This window comes from Ranitomeya imitator, chromosome 2 (assembly GCF_032444005.1).
Source record: "Ranitomeya imitator isolate aRanImi1 chromosome 2, aRanImi1.pri, whole genome shotgun sequence".
In the NCBI taxonomy this organism is placed as follows: Eukaryota; Metazoa; Chordata; class Amphibia; order Anura; family Dendrobatidae; genus Ranitomeya; species Ranitomeya imitator.
Window position 1 is genome coordinate 188423862 of NC_091283.1, and position 17877 is coordinate 188441738.

The window sequence follows — 17877 nt, forward strand, 5'->3', positions numbered from 1 at the left end:
TCCTGCATGGCGGGCGCTCCTCTCTCACCTGGTTTATTAATATGGTGTCCCCTGCAACAGTTTTTATTGTTCTTTTTTAAAAACTACAATGCATTGATGTGCAAGATATTTTGGAAGTAATTAATTTTTTTTTTATTTTTTTTTTACAGTAGGATGGCTCTGGAGCAATTTTTTTTTCTACAAATGCCCAGTAGCGGGCATAAAAGAGTTAAAAACAGAACTATGTGCTGTAATATGAATGCGGCTTCCGGGGGTGGTGTCACTTTCCAGCCTAGGAGTGTCTGTCTCCTCTTACAGGTAGGGCTGGCTGTCCCCTGGGGAGGTCCCGTATGGTGTGTAAGGGGTGTGGACTGACTTCAGGTGAACGGAACTCAAGACCAGGAAAGAGTTACTGTACGAGACCTCAGGAGACATCCGCAGGGTCAGGATGTTCCGTAATTCCAGGAGACGTCGCTCTCAGGTAAGGTGGACGGCGGTGACTGCTGTATACTTTTGTCCGTATACTGTCCGTCTCCTGTTCTTTCTTTGTCTTTTTGACTTTCGCGAGCACAGACGTGCCCCGCTGTCTCTCATCATCGAAAGGTTTAGCGTCATTATAGCTTTACAGAATCTTTTTTTTAGTCCCCCATTCGCATGCAACAGAAAAAAATACACCGGAGGGTTTGAAAACCCAAAGCAGATTTGTTATTTTTCAACAGATTCCGCGCCGAAAGTTAGCCCCCTGCCGGATGATATTACTACGTGGGGATCTGCCGCCACTTTTTTTTTTTTTTTTTTTTTAGTTTTGGGTTTCTGCCATGGATTCTTTGGAAAACAAATAAATACAAGTCATCTTGAATCTAGGTGTCTTGGACACTCAACAATAGTGACCGTCACGTTTGTGGAGGAAAAACAATGTAGCCAGGTCAATATTCACAATGAAAAGATTCACGAGAATCGTCACGTCATCAGTAGCTTCGCATCGGTCATTTTACAGCTTTACGGGTAAAAAAAAATACAAAAACTGAAGTGGTTTTATCATTTAAAGGGTGGACAAAGTTTCAAACATTGTTATCAATCCTGTTTAGAAGTGTTGATGGGTGGGAATTCCGAGACCACCATTGATCACTGAATCCAAAGCGTAGAACCAGAAGCAACAAACTTGCACTCGAGTATGAGCAGAGCCTTCTATGGGTTAAAAAGTTTTGGTAAAAACAAGTTATTACCTATCCACATCATAGGTGATAACTTATTGATTGGTGGGAGTCCGACCGTTGGGGCACTTTTATCCCCATTAGAATGGAGCGGCATTCTCCAACATTGCTCCATTCATTCCCTCTGGAACTGTACTTCGACTTTTTTCTGGTGGAGAATGAATGAGCGGTGGTCGGGGGGGTCTGACCTGCAGATCCGTTTTGAAAGAGGGAATAAAGTTCCACTTTTGGGGATTAAAATTCTCAGCAGTGGGACCCCCATCAGTCAGTAAGAAAATAGGTGATACTTCAGTTTAACCAAACATTTTTATAGGGAAGTCTATGGGTTTATATACCTGATATGTTCAGGCGATCAATGGAGGTCTCAGGACCCGAATCCTACAGATCGAGGCTTCTGACAATCCCTTTTTGCCTCCAAAGATATGATAATGACCTTGTGACCTACTGCTTGAACCCACAATTATCAGCTCCAATCTGTCAGGAAACCCAATAGCAAGTGTTCAATTCCTCCACATCGCCCCCGCAGGAGAAATGAAGCATGACTGGTGCTAGGTCCTCCAGAGATGCAACAGTTGTATATACTATATACTGCAGGTAAAACCCAGATTTTTCTCATCCCTTCACTGGTGGAGCATCGAGTGAAACATTTCTAAGCCCACATACAATGATATTGGATTTTTGGAATAAAGTCATTAATGTAGTTAATCCACAATAAACAATGAACACTCTCAACCGGCCGAGCGTCTTCCGTCAGGCAGCACAAGTCACAGCTTCTCCGCATCAGCTGTCAACTTGCAAATCCAAGGAGTTTTAATGAAAAGTTAGGTATGAGATTTACAAATGTGATTGCAGCTGGTGTGTCCAACTCCGTCATCAGACACCCTTGTAAACATGGCAGCAATTAGCCACCGAGCAAACAAATTCTCATTTATCGGCTGATCGCATCTTCAAAAATAATTGTTGTAATTGCTCCTATGCAGTTTGCATTGGCCCATGTAAAAGACAGTGAAAGAATTACTAAAGGTTTTCGAAAAACATGGCTGCTGTGTTCCAGAAACAGCGCCACCCCAGACTTGTAGGTCAGCCTCATTCACTTTAATGGTGCACAGCTGCAATACCAGACACAACCAGTGCACCTGTGTAGCGCTGTTTCTGGAAGAAAGCATCCATGTTTTTCAGATCCTCTACAGCCCATGCGCTCCTCTATTTCTCCGAATGCAGGGACACATTTACCGGGCAATGCCAATGCAGCGCAGCCTTCCATAGATTGTGAAAAGTTAGGACAAATAAAAGACTTTAGACCCAATTCATTACTTGCATTTTTTAAGGCACTTTTATTTATTTTTTTGTCTTTCTTTGTTTTAAATTCTTCAAAATGCTGCACACAGTTTGTGATTTTTTGCATAAAATAAAAGACAAAAAAATATATATTTTTTTATTAACTTTTTTTTGTGTCTTTCAAGTCACGTGTTGCAAAATTTGTAGCAAATAATCAGACGTATATAAAATAACTCCAGGGGGGATGAAAACGGTGGGGTGAGGTTGACGGCGGATAATCAATGCTCGAAAAACCCAATAAAAAGATTTGCAGAAAAAGGAGTTAAAATGTGTGTTGTGCGTGAATGTAAGGAATGAGGAGCTATGAGGGGGTTTCTAAAAATGTTGTACAGCCCCTATCATGAAGTTATACATAGAATAAAGTCTTGATGGCGATCACATTAAAGGGTTTATCCCGTGAAGCTGATCCAACGATCATCAGATCACTGTTATGGTCAGGAAATGTGGGGTTCAGCTACTCATTTTTGTTACAGCGGCCACTACAGGATAAATGTAGTATTGCATCCTTGCCATTCAAATGAAAGGCCTGACTCCACCACGTCTGTATTTTCCCATGAGGTTGTCAACTTTGGGCCAGGAGACCGAGGCCGGTCTCTGCATCATGGTCTTTGTTCAGCCTTCGAAATACAGATGTGTGAATCTGGCATAATATGTCAACTGGTCCACCAAATTGAAAGCCTTTCTTTGTCTGGCTCTGTATTGTCACAAGGGGACTCTACTGTATGATTTTTATATGATCTTGATATTTGTCATGAGACAATCCCTTTAAAGATTTCATCATGATCATTGGCAACAACCATTATGAGAATACACAGTTAAAATCCATTTAATTTACATTTTAAAATTCAACTTTTGTATTTAGAACATTGTGGATTATTGTTTTTAAGTCTTTGTTATTATTTTTAGTTAAAGGGGACTTTTCATTGGGATTTTTAATATATACTGATTAGCTTCTTTAACCCTCCGTCACATACAACTGATCTGACAGGCGCTTCTCTTTTACTTTAATTTATCCTTCCTCACCAGATTGTGAGGAAACCCCCTCCCTCCATGTAGTCTCCTGTCTCTTGAAGGTCTGTGAAACCTGATATCACAGTTGGATTTCAGAGCTTCAGGGGAGAGGATATAGCTGCACAGATCTCTCAGGCTCATTGTATGTGAATACGTCACATTCAGTAAGGTTGGTATTTTATGTTTTTATTCATCACAATAGTTTATTTAGCTTGTTTTATGAATGTATAGCACAAAATGTGAGGATATTTCATAGAAATAAGGGAGATTTTATAAAAGAAAGTGTGCTGCTCAGGCATATACAGTAGTTCCCTAACATATTCCTTCTCTTGCTTCAGATTATCTGCTGAAATGGAGAGGAAAATGTACAATTTATCCAAACAACTTGATGTTGAGGAAGTAACAAACATGCTGTTAGATGATAGAGACCTCACACTGAATGAGGATTTAGGAGAGGAAAGTGAGATTGATTCTCATGATGAGGTGGAAGAATGTGTCCTGGATTCTGAAACAGAGCAAGATGGTGACAGTGGTGAGGATGAAGAAGTTGGATCATATTATATTGGAAAAGATAAAAATACTAAATGGAACAAGAAGCCATTCCAGAAAAAACGTAGGGAACCTTTAAACATTATTACTCACCTTCCTGCAGTAATAGGAACTGCACATAATGCAAAAACTGCAGTTGAATGCTGGAACAGTATATTTACAGATGACATTCTGGACTCTATTGTCACATATACCAACCAATATATAGACATTATAAAGGACAAGTACATCTGCAACAGAACCATCAAGCCCACAGATGAAATAGAACTGCGTGCTTTTTTTGGATTACTGTACCTTGCAGGAGCTTATAGGGCAAATAGACAAAGTTTGGAGGAACTTTGGGGTAAAGATGGGGATGGAGTTGAAAAATTTAGCCTTGTTATGTCCATAAACAGATTCAAGATTCTAATTCGTTGCCTTCGGTTTGACGACAGAACTACCCGAACCGAACGCAAAACACATGACCGACTTGCTCCAATTCGTGATATATTTCAAAGATTTGTTGTAAACTGTAAACAAAGTTATTACACTGGAGAGAATCTCACTATTGACGAAATGCTCCCTGGTTTTCGTAGTAGATGTGCCTTTCGTCAATATATTCCATCAAAGCCAAACAAATATGGAATAAAAATTTATGCCCTTGTTGATGCCAGTAAGACCTACACTTACAACCTGGAAGTTTATGCAGGAAAACAACCAGAAGGTCCTTACTGTGTGAGCAACAAACCCATTGATGTTGTAAAAAGACTGGCTGAACCCTTATTTGGATCGGGTCGCAATATTACAGCTGACAATTGGTTTACAAGTTGTGATCTGATTGATTATCTGAAAATTCAGAAGCTGTCATATGTGGGAACTGTAAGAAAAAACAAAAGGGAATTGCCGCCACAGTTTGTAAGTGTGAAAGAGAGACAACAGTACAGCAGTATGTTTGCATTCCATAATGGAAAGGCTTTAGTTTCCTATGTACCACATGCCAAAAAAATCGTACTTCTTCTATCAACACTTCATGATGATGCTGCCATCGATCCTGGGACTGGGGCAGAAAAAAAACCGGAGATAATTACATTTTACAATGCCACCAAAGGGGGTGTGGATACAGCAGATCAGATGTGCTCCACTTTAAACGTCAACAGAAACATCAAACGCTGGCCAATGGTCATATTTTTTGCTATGTTGAATTTGGGTGGTATAAATTCACAAGTAATTTATCTTGAAAACAAGCTTGAACCACTCCGTAGACGATTGTATCTGAAAAAATTGGCCCATGAACTAGTACTTGGAGAGCTACGCAGGAGAAGCGTGAAAACAATCGGTATCCCCTCTCGCCTTCAAGTTCAGCTCAAAAGGTTCCGCCCAGAAGATGATGGTGAAAAGTCACCATCTGCACCACCTCACAAAAGAAGGAGATGCACCACCTGCCAAATGGAAAGCGGAACCAGAAGGCTTTCAAATTATGAATGTCTCAAATGTCTTAAAGCAATTTGCCTGACACATGCAAAAATGGTGTGTAATTCTTGCTATTTGCTCTGCAAGTGTGACTTTTCTGGGGAAACCTCAGCATCTACTTCTGATTGAATATGTTTTTAATAGTACTTAAGGTACCTTAAAATTAAGTTTGTGTTCAAAAATTTTCTTTGTACATTTTTTTGAGAGAGTCGAACTGGGGACTATTTGGCGGGAGTTTTGAAAAGTTTGTATTTCATAGTTATTAGTTTTATGTTAAGTAAATGTTTTTTTTTGCAACTGATTATGTGTAGTCTCTTTTATTACATCCCTATGAAGGTCACTGATCACTTTTAGAGCACTGAAATTGCAAACATTAGATATTATAGGTATTTTTCCAGCAGGCGCCTGACAGGCACATTATATGTGAACTCGTTAGTCCGAATATTGTATGTGACGGAGGGTTAATTGTGGCTGATCCAGTGATTCTGGAACAGATTTTCTTTTTCTTCTGTGTCCCTCCATTCCAAAGTTATGGCCCCTGGAAATAAAGATGCAAATTTTCCCTTCAAATAACTGGGCGTATACCATGGAACTTCATTGTGGGCGTGGCTGTGTTTTGATTGGACAGCATCACAGGAGAAAAAAAAACAAACGCTCACAGAGACCTTCTGGGGTCTACGCCCAGTTTATTGAGGGGAAAATGTGCTTTTTTTCAAGGGGCATAACTATGGATCAGAGAGACACAGATGAAAAAGAAAAACGGATCCAAAATCAGTGAAGTAGTGGTAATTGGAGGAGATATTAAATTTAAATGAAAAAAATCAAGTGGAAGATCCCCTTTAATTAACCATCCCCAACATTCCAACATTTTAAACAATATATCATTGTTTTTAAATATGAATGAGATTTATATGTCTATGGTGACTACACGGGGCTCTGATTGGATCATTTATGAATACCATCTGCAAAAGTAACATAATTATAGGCAATCATGGCAGCTAATCAGACATGATGTAATAACGTGGTCTGGTAGGCATGCACTACTATATGCTTAGAAGATCTGTTTGGACTTGTCACCTTGAGCTGATTTGTACATACGATAGACCAGAGGTGGGAAATTCTGATGTCTGGCTGCAGGATATGCTGGTACCCGCAGGTAGTGGTACACATCACATAACCATGAATCAGTCGATCAGACCCATCACTGCTGGTAGAAAAGACTTTATCTGGTCCATAGTCTTCTGGAGGACACATCATAGCAGTGGTCCGCTGCACAATGGTACCCAAGTGTACAAACTTTTTTTCTTTCGCCAGCCAATATAGTTTCCCAAACTTTCCGTACATTCCCCAGGAGTTCTAACACTGTGACATAATAAGTAGCAGAGTTCGATCAGTCATTCATTAACACAGTTCCGTGACTCCATTAATTTTAAGACCTCGCACCCCTCCTCCTTCGAGTGCCCTGTATCCTGGTATTGCCAGATCTCTTCCATTTCTTGTCTGGGGAGCAGTCATCCTCTTATGTCAGTGCATGTGCTGCATACGCACTACTAGTATATGTAGTAAATATGAATGGCACATACAAATACCCCGAGAGGTGTCAAGACCCATATGGGTCACTCACTGCAGCCTCATCAGGGAATCGTAGGGAATCCAGGTGCAATAGCAGCAATGATTGTCTGAAAAGGGTTTTCCAGTTTTGGAAGACCACTGACCCTTGGCTGAAGTTTGTTTAAAAAAAAAAAAAAGCAAGCTGTGTGTTACCCTCAGTGTGCTTTTTTTTAAGCTGGGCACAAAATTGCAGTCTACCACACTCATGTGCCCAGCTAAAAAAAGATGGACACTGTCGTAAGAGAGGCCAGATGAAGCACAAAGTGTCCCCACCTTCCTCCTTATAGTGAATGGCTCTGTTAGCAGTTCTATCCAAATTCCGTGTTTCAGGACTTCAGACAGTAGTCACAAATGTCAAAAGACTGACTGGCACTTCCAAGCTAGTGTGAACAGGTGCATACTAGGAGCAGCTGCCTCCATATACAATAAAGTTGTACTCTGTAGTGCTAAATCATGTCAATATGAAATATATGAAATATGAATAGCCATACTGCTTCTGAATACAAGGAAAAAACTGAGACCCTTAGCACATAATTTGGCAAATTCATGCCTGCCCATCAACCAACGTCAAGGTGGTCTCACAACTGCTGGGGACCTACATGCCTAGTGTGAATGCCTCTCTAAGATTGAATTTCTGGGTAGATGTGAATACTTCTCTTTAAAGCCAGAATTTGGATGTGCCAGTCAGTCTTTTGTTATTTCTATGTTCGCTCTCTGACCGAGTGCTCCGCCCTTCAATAAGTGGTGATTTTAGTTGCAGCAGGATCCTACCTAACCATAAGTTCAAGCAAGGAGACAGAATAATTCTGCTACAAAGGGACCTAATACTGTTCTTGCACAGGGGCCCTCTTCTTTCTGTGTCCACCACTGCCCCAAGGGAATGTATGTGTGGAATGATGCCCATTGCAATCTATGGCATGTGGGTGAGATATAATTCATGTGGAATTTGACCTATAATCTGCAGCTTGTCAATTACTGTTATGGATTTTCACCCCTTTCAATATACCGTAGATGGTTAAATACTGCAGTTCTGCAACAAATGCGCGGTAAAAAAGAGCATTTTACACCTGAAAATGTGCTAATTTATTTCAAAATCTGGTGGACATGAATAGATGCCTAATACCTTTCCAAGGCCGGGGAACCCCTTTTAGGGTGCGTACACACACAGCGGAAATATCCACTGCAAGTCTAGGTCACATCCACAGCCTAAGACGCTGGCCAATCTCCATAGGGAAAGTCCAGAGCTCTGTCCTTACTTGTGAATTTACCCTAAACCCGGTCATACACATTAGATGGTTGTCAGCTATAGGATGGTTTGGACCATCCGTCGGCTGCCAGCCATCTCAGCTGTTTCTCCCACAGAGCCGAGCACTCCTGCGTTCTCCAAGAGAAAGATGGCGACTGACCCATCAGACGACGGTTTATCTCCTGGAGGACAGAGCGATCGGCAATCTGAAATTGAGCAGGCCTGATCCACATCTCCTCTGACCATCAGTCGGCCGGTGCCCCCATACTCATTAGACAATCGGTTGAACCCATTGATATTAGTGGATTTGGCCGACATTAGTCCAGTGTGTATGAGGGTTTTTAGGCAGTCATGCCTTACACCGCTTGGTTCTGCCAATCATGGGTTAAACTTTCCATCCTTACAGATCCCATTTTCGACAGGATAAGCTGGGCGCTCCAGGGCACGAGTGCAACTGCAACCCCTGCGTCCACTACAGTTACGCCCCTATAAGCAGTCGTGGCGCAAACCCGTCCTTCCTCTCTAAAGAATTCCGGCTGACCTACAGTAACGGCCTCCTCCATTAATGAGTTGGAAATGTAACGTCCAGTGACTTTCTCATCTCGCAGTTAACTATTAATAGGTTCTCATCATCGTTAGACAAATTCCATTTCCTATTCCCAACACTAACAGTTCCCAACATGTTGTAGTCCAATTATCAGTGTCTGTCCAGCAACTTCTCCCTATACCATTGTTTTCCCTCTCTCTTAAAGCATTTAGTAAAGCAGAATCTTCTCGTCTCGTCCACACGGTTTAGCTTTGATCTTTGCGGAGATCTGATAACAGGGAATGTGCCCTCCGGAGATTCACATGACCGGAATTACTGGTGTGTCCTCACCAATTGCTGCCCCTATCTGTGGCTACCGCTGGCAGTAATGGATGCCGCCTGTGCATTGTGAAGAGGAGGGTTTACGGGTTCAGCATCAGACTGCAGGGATTCACATTTCCTTCTAAGTGATCCAATGTTTCCGAAAAGTGACTTTTACGCTTTCGGTAAATGTGAATAGTGACGCATCTGCTAGAGTCATTTCTGCAGTAGATCACCAGGTCCTTAGATCCCTCATGATCGCGCAGAAGTGCTTAGCTTATCCTCAAGCCTCAGCAGAGCTCTGTACGATCCCTTTTGCTCTATTGACCCAGTACACGGGTCTGTTCACACTGACGTGATCCTAGTCCCTCCGGGATTCAGTGCTGAGCTCTCCATCTCCATCCAAACCAGCTTTTCCCCAGTCTATTTTCCTCTCATGAGCTGCACTGATATCAGAATATTTCATGTGGAGTACAGCTGATGGCAGTGATGGGGCAGCTCCTGTCTATTCCTCTGAGTATTGTGCTTATCAGAACAATCTCCTGCAGAAGCTGATCCCCAGAGTTAGTGACACTTAGGGTACCGTCACACAGAGCAATTTTCATCGCTACGACGGCACGATCCGTGACGCTCCAGCATCGTAACAATATCGCTCCAGCGTCGTAGACTGCTGTCACACTTTGCAATCTACGACGCTGGAGCGATAATTTCATGACGTATGTGCGATGTAGAAGCCGTTGGTTACTATGCGCACATCGTATACGATATATGTTACACCATGCGATCATGCCGCCACAGCGGGACATTAGACGACGAAAGAAAGTTTCAAACGATCTGCTACGACGTACGATTCTCAGCGGGGTCCCTGATCGCAGGAGCGTGTCAGACACTGCGAGATCGTAACTATATCGCTCGAACGTCACAAATCGTGCCGTCGTAGCGATCAAAATTGCACTGTGTGACGGTACCCTTAGGTGTTGACCCATCACTGCCATCAGCTGTACTCCACATGTTTACTTTGTTATATCAATGCAGAAGAAGACAGGAAAATAGACTGGGATTTTTTTTACAGGAATGAAGATAAATCCCCTACGAGGAGCATGGGCGCCACTTCCGAAACATTTAGGCTGCCAACCTCCACTGCAAGGCTGGGATACCCATGTAGGGACTTTCAGGACAGCACTGTCTCTGTACCCAGCTATCCCTTTGTGCTCATATTAGTCTCATTCTATTTAGTATTTGTCATGTCTCTTTTTTTATCTATTGGGTCTACGTTGTTTTTAGTGATAATTACTAAACTCTAATTTCTAGGGACTTTTTTTTAATATATGAGGTCAGTAGCTGTAACGCCCTATAGGGAGCCCTGGTCTTGATACCTGCTATATGAGTATTAGAGAGGGTCAAGGGATGCGACTCTTTTTAGTCTTTTTAGAATACAGTATAGTTGTCATTATAGTGAAAATGTATAAATGTACCAAGTAGGTTATCATGAATTCAGAGATGTTTTGTCTAGGACACGCCATAGTTTTTCAAGGACTTTTCTTGCATAGCTAAGTCTGTCCAAAGTATCCTTCGTATATTACTGTCTGAATCATGTGAATATTATATGTCACTAGATGGTAGCCTGATTCTAACGCATCGGGTATTCTAGAATATGTATGTAGTTTATTTATGAAGATTTTAGAATAATACATTGAATACACAGGATTCGGCCGGCTGCGACCAATTAGCGAAGCGTGGTTCAAATCCCGCGCCAATTCGCGGCCGGACTGCACCTGTCGCTGATTGTTCGCGGCTGGCCACATAGTATATAGCACAGCCACGTAGTATATAACAGCCCACGTAGTAAATAACACAGCCACGTAGTAAATAGCACAGCCCACGGAGTATATAGCACAGCCCACGGAGTATATAGCACAGCCCACGGAGTATATAGCACAGCCCACGGAGAGTATTGAACAGCCCACGCAATATATTGCACAGCCCATGCAGTATATTGCACAGCCCGCGCAGTATATTGCACAGCCCGCGTAGTATATTGCACAGCCCGCGTAGTATAATGCACAGCCCGCGTAGTATATTGCACAGCCCGCGTAGTATATTGCACAGCCCGCGCAGTGCCACGCACGCAGTATATAACACAGGCCACGTAGTTTATAACACAGCCCGTGTAGTGTATAACACAGGCCGCGTAGTACATTGCACAGCCCACGTAGTACATTGCACAGCTCGCGTACTACATTGCACAGCCCACGTACTGCATTGCACAGCCCGCACAGTACATTGCACAGCCCGCGCAGTACATTGCACAGCCCACGTAGTATATTGCACAGCCCACGTAGTATATTGCACAGCCCGCGCAGTACATTGCACACCCCGCGCAGTACATTGCACAGTCAACGTAGTATATTGCACAGCCCACGTAGTATATAGCACAGCCCACGTAGTATATTGGCCAGCCCATGTAGTATATAACACAGCCCACGTAGTATATTGCACAGCCCACACAGTATATAGCAATGTGGGCACCATATCCCTGTTAAAAAAAAGAATTAAAATAAAAAATAGTTATATACTCACCTTCCGTTGGCCCCCAGATCTAAGCGGTTACCGACACTCCTCGCGCGCTCCGGTCTGAAGAGTGCATTGTGGTCTTGCGAGATAATGACGTAGCGGTCTCGCGACACCGCTACGTCATCATCTCGCGAGACCGCAATGCATGGAGCGGTCACCGGGGCGTCGCGAGGAGCGGGAAAGGCCTGTTCCTGATCCGGGGGGCCGAAGCACAGTGAGTATATAACTATTTTTTATTTTTTTAATTATTTTTAACATTAGATCTTTTTACTATTGATGCTGCATAGGCAGCGTCAATAGTAAAAAGTTGGTCACACAGGGTTAATAGCAGCGTAACCGAGTGCGTTACACCGCGGTCAACGCTGGCATTAACCCTGTGTGAGCGCTGACTGGAGGGGATTATGGAGCGGGCACTGACTGCGGGGAGGAAGGAGCGGCCATTTTGCCGCCGGACTGTGCCCGTCGCTGATTGGTCGTGGCTGTTTTGCCACGACCAATCAGCGACTTTAATTTCCATGACAGACAGAGGCCACGACCAATTAATATCCGTGACAGATATTAAGTCATTTATATGTGATGGATTTTTATATCCAGTCAGTTTTAGGCTATGGTAACATTGCCAAACAGGGTAATTCGAGGCATCTGTCAGCAGATCCATCATCCAAGAATACTCCAATAAGCAGCAGTATTTTTCCAACCGAACAAAAGAACATTAATGGATCCTAAGTCAATAAAGTCCATCATGCAATAGAGCGATCTCCTCGCTATGGCTTCCAAAATCTGATGGTAGACTGATGCCCCATTTTAAACCGCTGAACCAAGCAAACAGGGCAGAATTCTAGCATGAACAAAAGGAGCGATTGCCCTAAGGTCTCCACCACTTTGTAGACCCCTGGGACATAAATCGTGGTTGTGTCCTTTTGCTTGTATTTTACCCAATATCTTGCCATTCAAAACATTTCCAAATTTCCTGGTACAAGATGCCCCCTTGCCCTGCTGACTCAAAGTGCTCTTGCACCATATGTTGGTATTATTTATGTCCTATGGGTAGTATTTGACTACTGTATAGCAGAAATTTTTGAGAATTGCATGATGGCACTATAGGGGCATTGTAATCTGATATTTCTTTGGTTCTGAGAGCACTGTTAGGCTCTGTTTACATATCCGTTTGGACTTTCCATTTGTCTGTTTCATTGTAGAAACAGACAAACATAATAGTGATCTGATGCTGAGGGCCTCATTGATCATTATGGGGTCCGTTTGGTGTCCATTTTTTTAGAACACGGGAATCATAGAACGTTAGGGTTGGAAGGGACCTCAAAGGTCATCGTGTCCAATCCCCGGCTCAATGGGGAAAACGTTCTGCCCTTTGCATACACAATGCAGCTGATCACTTATTCCAATTGTCTGTTCCCAAATACCTGTGTGAATAGAGGATTGGGCCAGTTCCACAACTTTAACAGACCAAGTACAGACTGCAATGTCCGAACCTGCCCAGGGACTTCTCACACGAACTCACCAGACCCCTGTTTGTTTATGAGGGCGTTTTGGGACGGCTGGTCTGGACCTTGGAATGTGTGAAATTGGTTTTATTTCGACACTATAAATTTTCACTATATAGTAGCTTCATTCATGTATTTTTGGGAAAATTATTCAGGCAATATTTTACTGCTTTTGAAAATTGATGAGGAACGAAAGCAGATGTTTTGCCCACAGGGCACAAATGTACTGTTCTTTTTGTTAAGCCATCATTATGGGTAGATTGAAAAAAAAAATTCTGTGTGCCTTGTATGGTTCTCTCAATTATAGATGAGCATTTTCTTGTCCTTGATGTTGAGCTGCGAGTGTTTCTCTGAAATTCTCTCATTCTTGTGGTTTGCGTTGTTTTGTTTCCACGCCTTTCTTCCTACTCTTACCCCAGGTACGGCGCTATGTGCATCAAGTTTAGACATCCCTTGTGTCTCACCGAATCATTGATCTTTTGTGAATATTCAAGTACAAACGCTTCATAGATTGTAGGTTAACCTTTATTAAATCCACACTTATTGCTCAAGAGGGAGATAAAGGATGTCATGTCATCGTCAGCCTGTTTTATTGTAACCTGTGTTATATATATATATATATATATATATATATATATGTTGTAGATTTATCCCCTGTGGATTGTCTGTAACTGAAAATCCATTGCGGAAAAATTTGCACCCAATTGTGCAGATTTACAGTATCACCAATTTTACCCTTTGAATTTATTTTTCAGAACAGTTCTCATTTATGGCTTGTGGGGGGTGCAAGGTGTGGGGGGTCTTTAGTGCTGAGCTCCTTGGGGTCTATTAGATAAAGGGCTAAAAATATACACACCCAAACCAAAGTAAAAGTTAGGGTTAAATGAGGGGCATATCTGGAGTAGTATGGGCCCTAGGACAAATGTATCTGCCGGAGCGGCTCTCGAGGTTGTTGCTGTGGGCGACTGCACCACTGTATCACTCGTGGGTGCGTTAGTAACTTTTCCTTCTCTGGCCTGAGTTCAGACTCACACAAACCTGTCCTGCATAAAGACTCCTGCTCTTCTGCTTGCAAACAAAACACTGACACACCTAAACCTTAACTGAAAGTTTAAGTGGGTTTCATGGACATGGACCATTCCAGAGACCCGAAGCAGAAGGAGAGATCTGTCCCACTACCATCCTACAGATCACTTAAAAAATAAAAGCCCATGTCAGGGTTTCCTAAATCTGACTTGGTAAAAAAGTTTGACGAAATCCACTCTCTCTTTTATTTTGCATTGTAAACACAGGCGCGGCTGTTATTACAATGCTCTCCAGTGGGTTCAGAAAGCCTGTATGCGCATCTGTAACACCCCAGGTTCGTGGTTGTTACAGTGGCATTACTTTCCTCATGGGAGAATGATGTCAGGCTTGGAAGCGAGGAAGGATCCCTTTATCAGGTATTCAGCACATACAACACTGTTCTGACTCCAGGCCAGAAGGGGGAGCTTTGAACTCAGTTTCATGGGAGCTTCCCAAGATATAGATATATATTCTAGTCTGGACGAGGAGTTAGTTTGTGAGAGGAGAGTGAGGAAGGAGTTCTGGGGCCGTGCAGCCACGTGAGGTGCTGCAGCTCCTGGGAAGAGCAAAGAGGAAAGCCGAGCAGTCTGTAAAGAGACAGAGGGGAAGTGGAGCAAATGAGAGAAGAGCTGGAGAGAGAAGCTGCACTGAGCTTCGTCCACGCTGAGCACAGATACCGGTAGCCGGAAGACTGAGGTTGTGGGAGAAACTCTATGCCCTACGGCAGAAACCGGCGAATTGCTGGACTTCAAGCCACCTGTCCACCATTAACACCCGAGAACACAGTAGCAGATAGAGCCCCGGTTGTGAAAGAGATCCTGTAAAAAGGCTCGAGTTATCTGTTGTACGTGTAGTGTCCTACCAACAAGGGGGACAGAGAGAAAATGTGAGGCCTAAGGGTATGTTCACACGTTCAGGATTTCCATCCTTTTTTTTTCAGGACAGTTTTTTTTAAAAACTGCAGCTCTTGGCAGAAAACGCAGGTCCTTTTTTTGGTCCTTTTTTTGTCCTTTTTTCATGCGTTTTTTGATGCGTTTTTTTGATGCGTTTTTTATCCTTTTTTTATGCAGTTTTCTATGCAGAGACTGTGTGTTTCCTAGGAAGCTTTTTAGGGCTAAAATGGCTGAAAATACCCTAACCCTACCCCTAACCCTAACCCTACCCCTAACCCTACCCCTAACCCTACCCCTAACCCTAACCCTACCCCTAACCCTAACCCTACCCCTAACCCTACCCCTAACCCTACCCCTAACCCTACCCCTACCCCTATTCTAACCTTAGTGAAAAAAAAAAAAAAAATTCTTAATTTTTTTATTGTCCCTACCAATGGGGGTGACAAAGTGGGGGGGGTGTCATTTACTATTTTTTTTATTTTGATCACTGAGATAGGTTATATCTCAGTGATCAAAATGCACTTTGGAGCGAATCTGCCGGCCGGCAGATTCGGCGGGCGCACTGCGCATGCGCCCGCCATTTTGCAAGATGGCGGCGCCCAGGGAGAAGACGGCCGGACGGACACCGGGACGCCGGGTAAGTATAAGGGGGGGAGATTAGGGCACGGGGGGGCATCGGAGCACTGGGGGGGGGCATCGGAGCACGGGTGGGGCATCGGAGCACGGGGGGGCGGGATCGGAGCACGGGAGGGCAGCCACACTCCGCCCACGCACTTCCGCCCGCTCCCCCGCACTTCCTGCTGCAGCGGTTCTGCACATCAAATCGCAGTAAAACCCGCAGATATATTTTTGATCTGCGGGTTTTACTGCGATTTTGACCTCACAATGGAGGTCTATGGGTGCAGAACCGCTGCGGTTCAGGAAAAAGAAGTGACATGCTCCTTCTTTTTTGCCGCAGCTATTCTGCGCGGCTTTTTAAACGAAATTACGGACCATGTGCACAGCAGTGACTGTTTTCCATAGGGTTACATTGTTATGTACCCTGCATGGAAAACTGCTGCGGAACCGCAGCGGCAATACCGCTGCGGTTCCGCAGTAAAAAACGCACTGTGTGAACATGGCCTAAGGCAGCAAGGAACTACAACGCAGTGCTAGAAGGAAGGCTTCCAACCCCACCTGGTTAAGGGGATTCCAGATTCGTTTCCAAGCCGGCTGGACCATACCAGCACCTGTGATCCGATACCCTGGACTGTGGCTGCCTGAATTCTACAGTAAAGAGGTAAAGAGACTTCAACTTGTGTCCTCTGTTTATTTTCCGTTACCGCACCAATCTTGCCAAACACACCGGGAGCCCTGGGGACCCAGCTTCACCTGTGGGAAGCCATACCATTCCTGCTGTCATAACATCACCCCAGAGGACCCCTTTAACCCCTTTCTGCCAATGGACGTACTATTCCGTCCATGTTGGGGTGGGCCCTACTTCCCAAGGACGGAATAGTACGTCCAGCGCGATCGGCCGCGCTCACGGGGGGAGCGCGGTTGATCGCGGCCGGGTGTCAGCTGCCTATCGCAGCTGGCATCCGGCACTATGTGCCAAGAGCAGTCACGGACCGCCCCCGGCACATTAACCCCCGGCACACCGCGATCATGTTTGCAGGGAAGCATCGCGCAGGGAGGGGGCTCCCTGCGGGCTTCCCTGAGACCCCCACAGCAATGCGATGTGATCGCGTTGCTGCGAGGGTCTTCCTACCTCCCTCCCTGCTCCAGGCCCGGATCCAAGATGGCCGCGGCATCCGGGTCCTGCAGGGAGGGAGGTGGCTTCACAGAGCCTGCTCAGAGCAGGCACTGTGAAGCCTGTGGTGAAGTGCTGTGAAGTGCTGTGAAGCACTGTGCTCTAAGACAGATCGGTGATCTGACAGAGTGCTGAGCAAACTGTCAGATCACCGATCTGTGATGTCCCCCCCCGGGACAAAGTAAAAAAGTTTAAAAAAAAAAATTCTACACGTGTAAAAAAAAAAAAAAAAATTCCTAAATAATGAAAAAAAAAAAATATTATTCCCATAAATTCATTTCTTTAAATAAAAAACAAACAATAAAAGTACACATATTTAGTATCGCTGCGTCCGTAACGACCCAACCAACATAAAACTGTCCCACTAGTTAACCCCTTCAGCAAAAAAAAAAAAATTATAGTCCTCAGAATAAAGCGATGCAAAAATAATTATTTTTTTTATAAAATTGTTTTTATCGTATAAAAGCGCCAAAACATAAAAAAATGATATAAATGAGGTATCGCTGTAATCGTACTGACCCGAAGAATAAAACTGCTTTATCAATTTTACCAATTGCGGAACGGTATAAACGCCTCCCCCAAAAGAAGTTCATGAATAGCTGGTTTTTGGTCATTCTGCCTCACAAAAATCAGAATAAAAAGCGATAAAAAATTGTCACGTGCCCGAAAATGTTACCAATAAAAACGTCAACTCGTCCCGCAAAAAACAAGACCTCACATGACTCTGTGGACCAAAATATGGAAAAATTATAGCTCTCAAAATGTGGTAACGCAAAAAATATTTTTTGCAATAAAAAGCGTCTTTTA

The 17877-nt window shown here is 43.6% G+C and overlaps 1 protein-coding gene across 2 annotated transcripts in view; it reads left to right on the forward strand.

The window, feature by feature from the left end:
- Positions 1-323: 323 nt before the first annotated feature.
- Positions 324-17877, forward strand: part of PRICKLE3 (prickle planar cell polarity protein 3) — a 31319-nt gene continuing 13765 nt past the window's right edge. For both annotated transcript variants that reach the window (XM_069748359.1, XM_069748361.1), the window contains exon 1: positions 324-460. In XM_069748359.1, coding sequence (XP_069604460.1) covers positions 428-460 — 33 coding nt within the window. In that variant the 5' untranslated portion in view covers positions 324-427. The remainder of the gene's footprint in view (positions 461-17877) is intronic.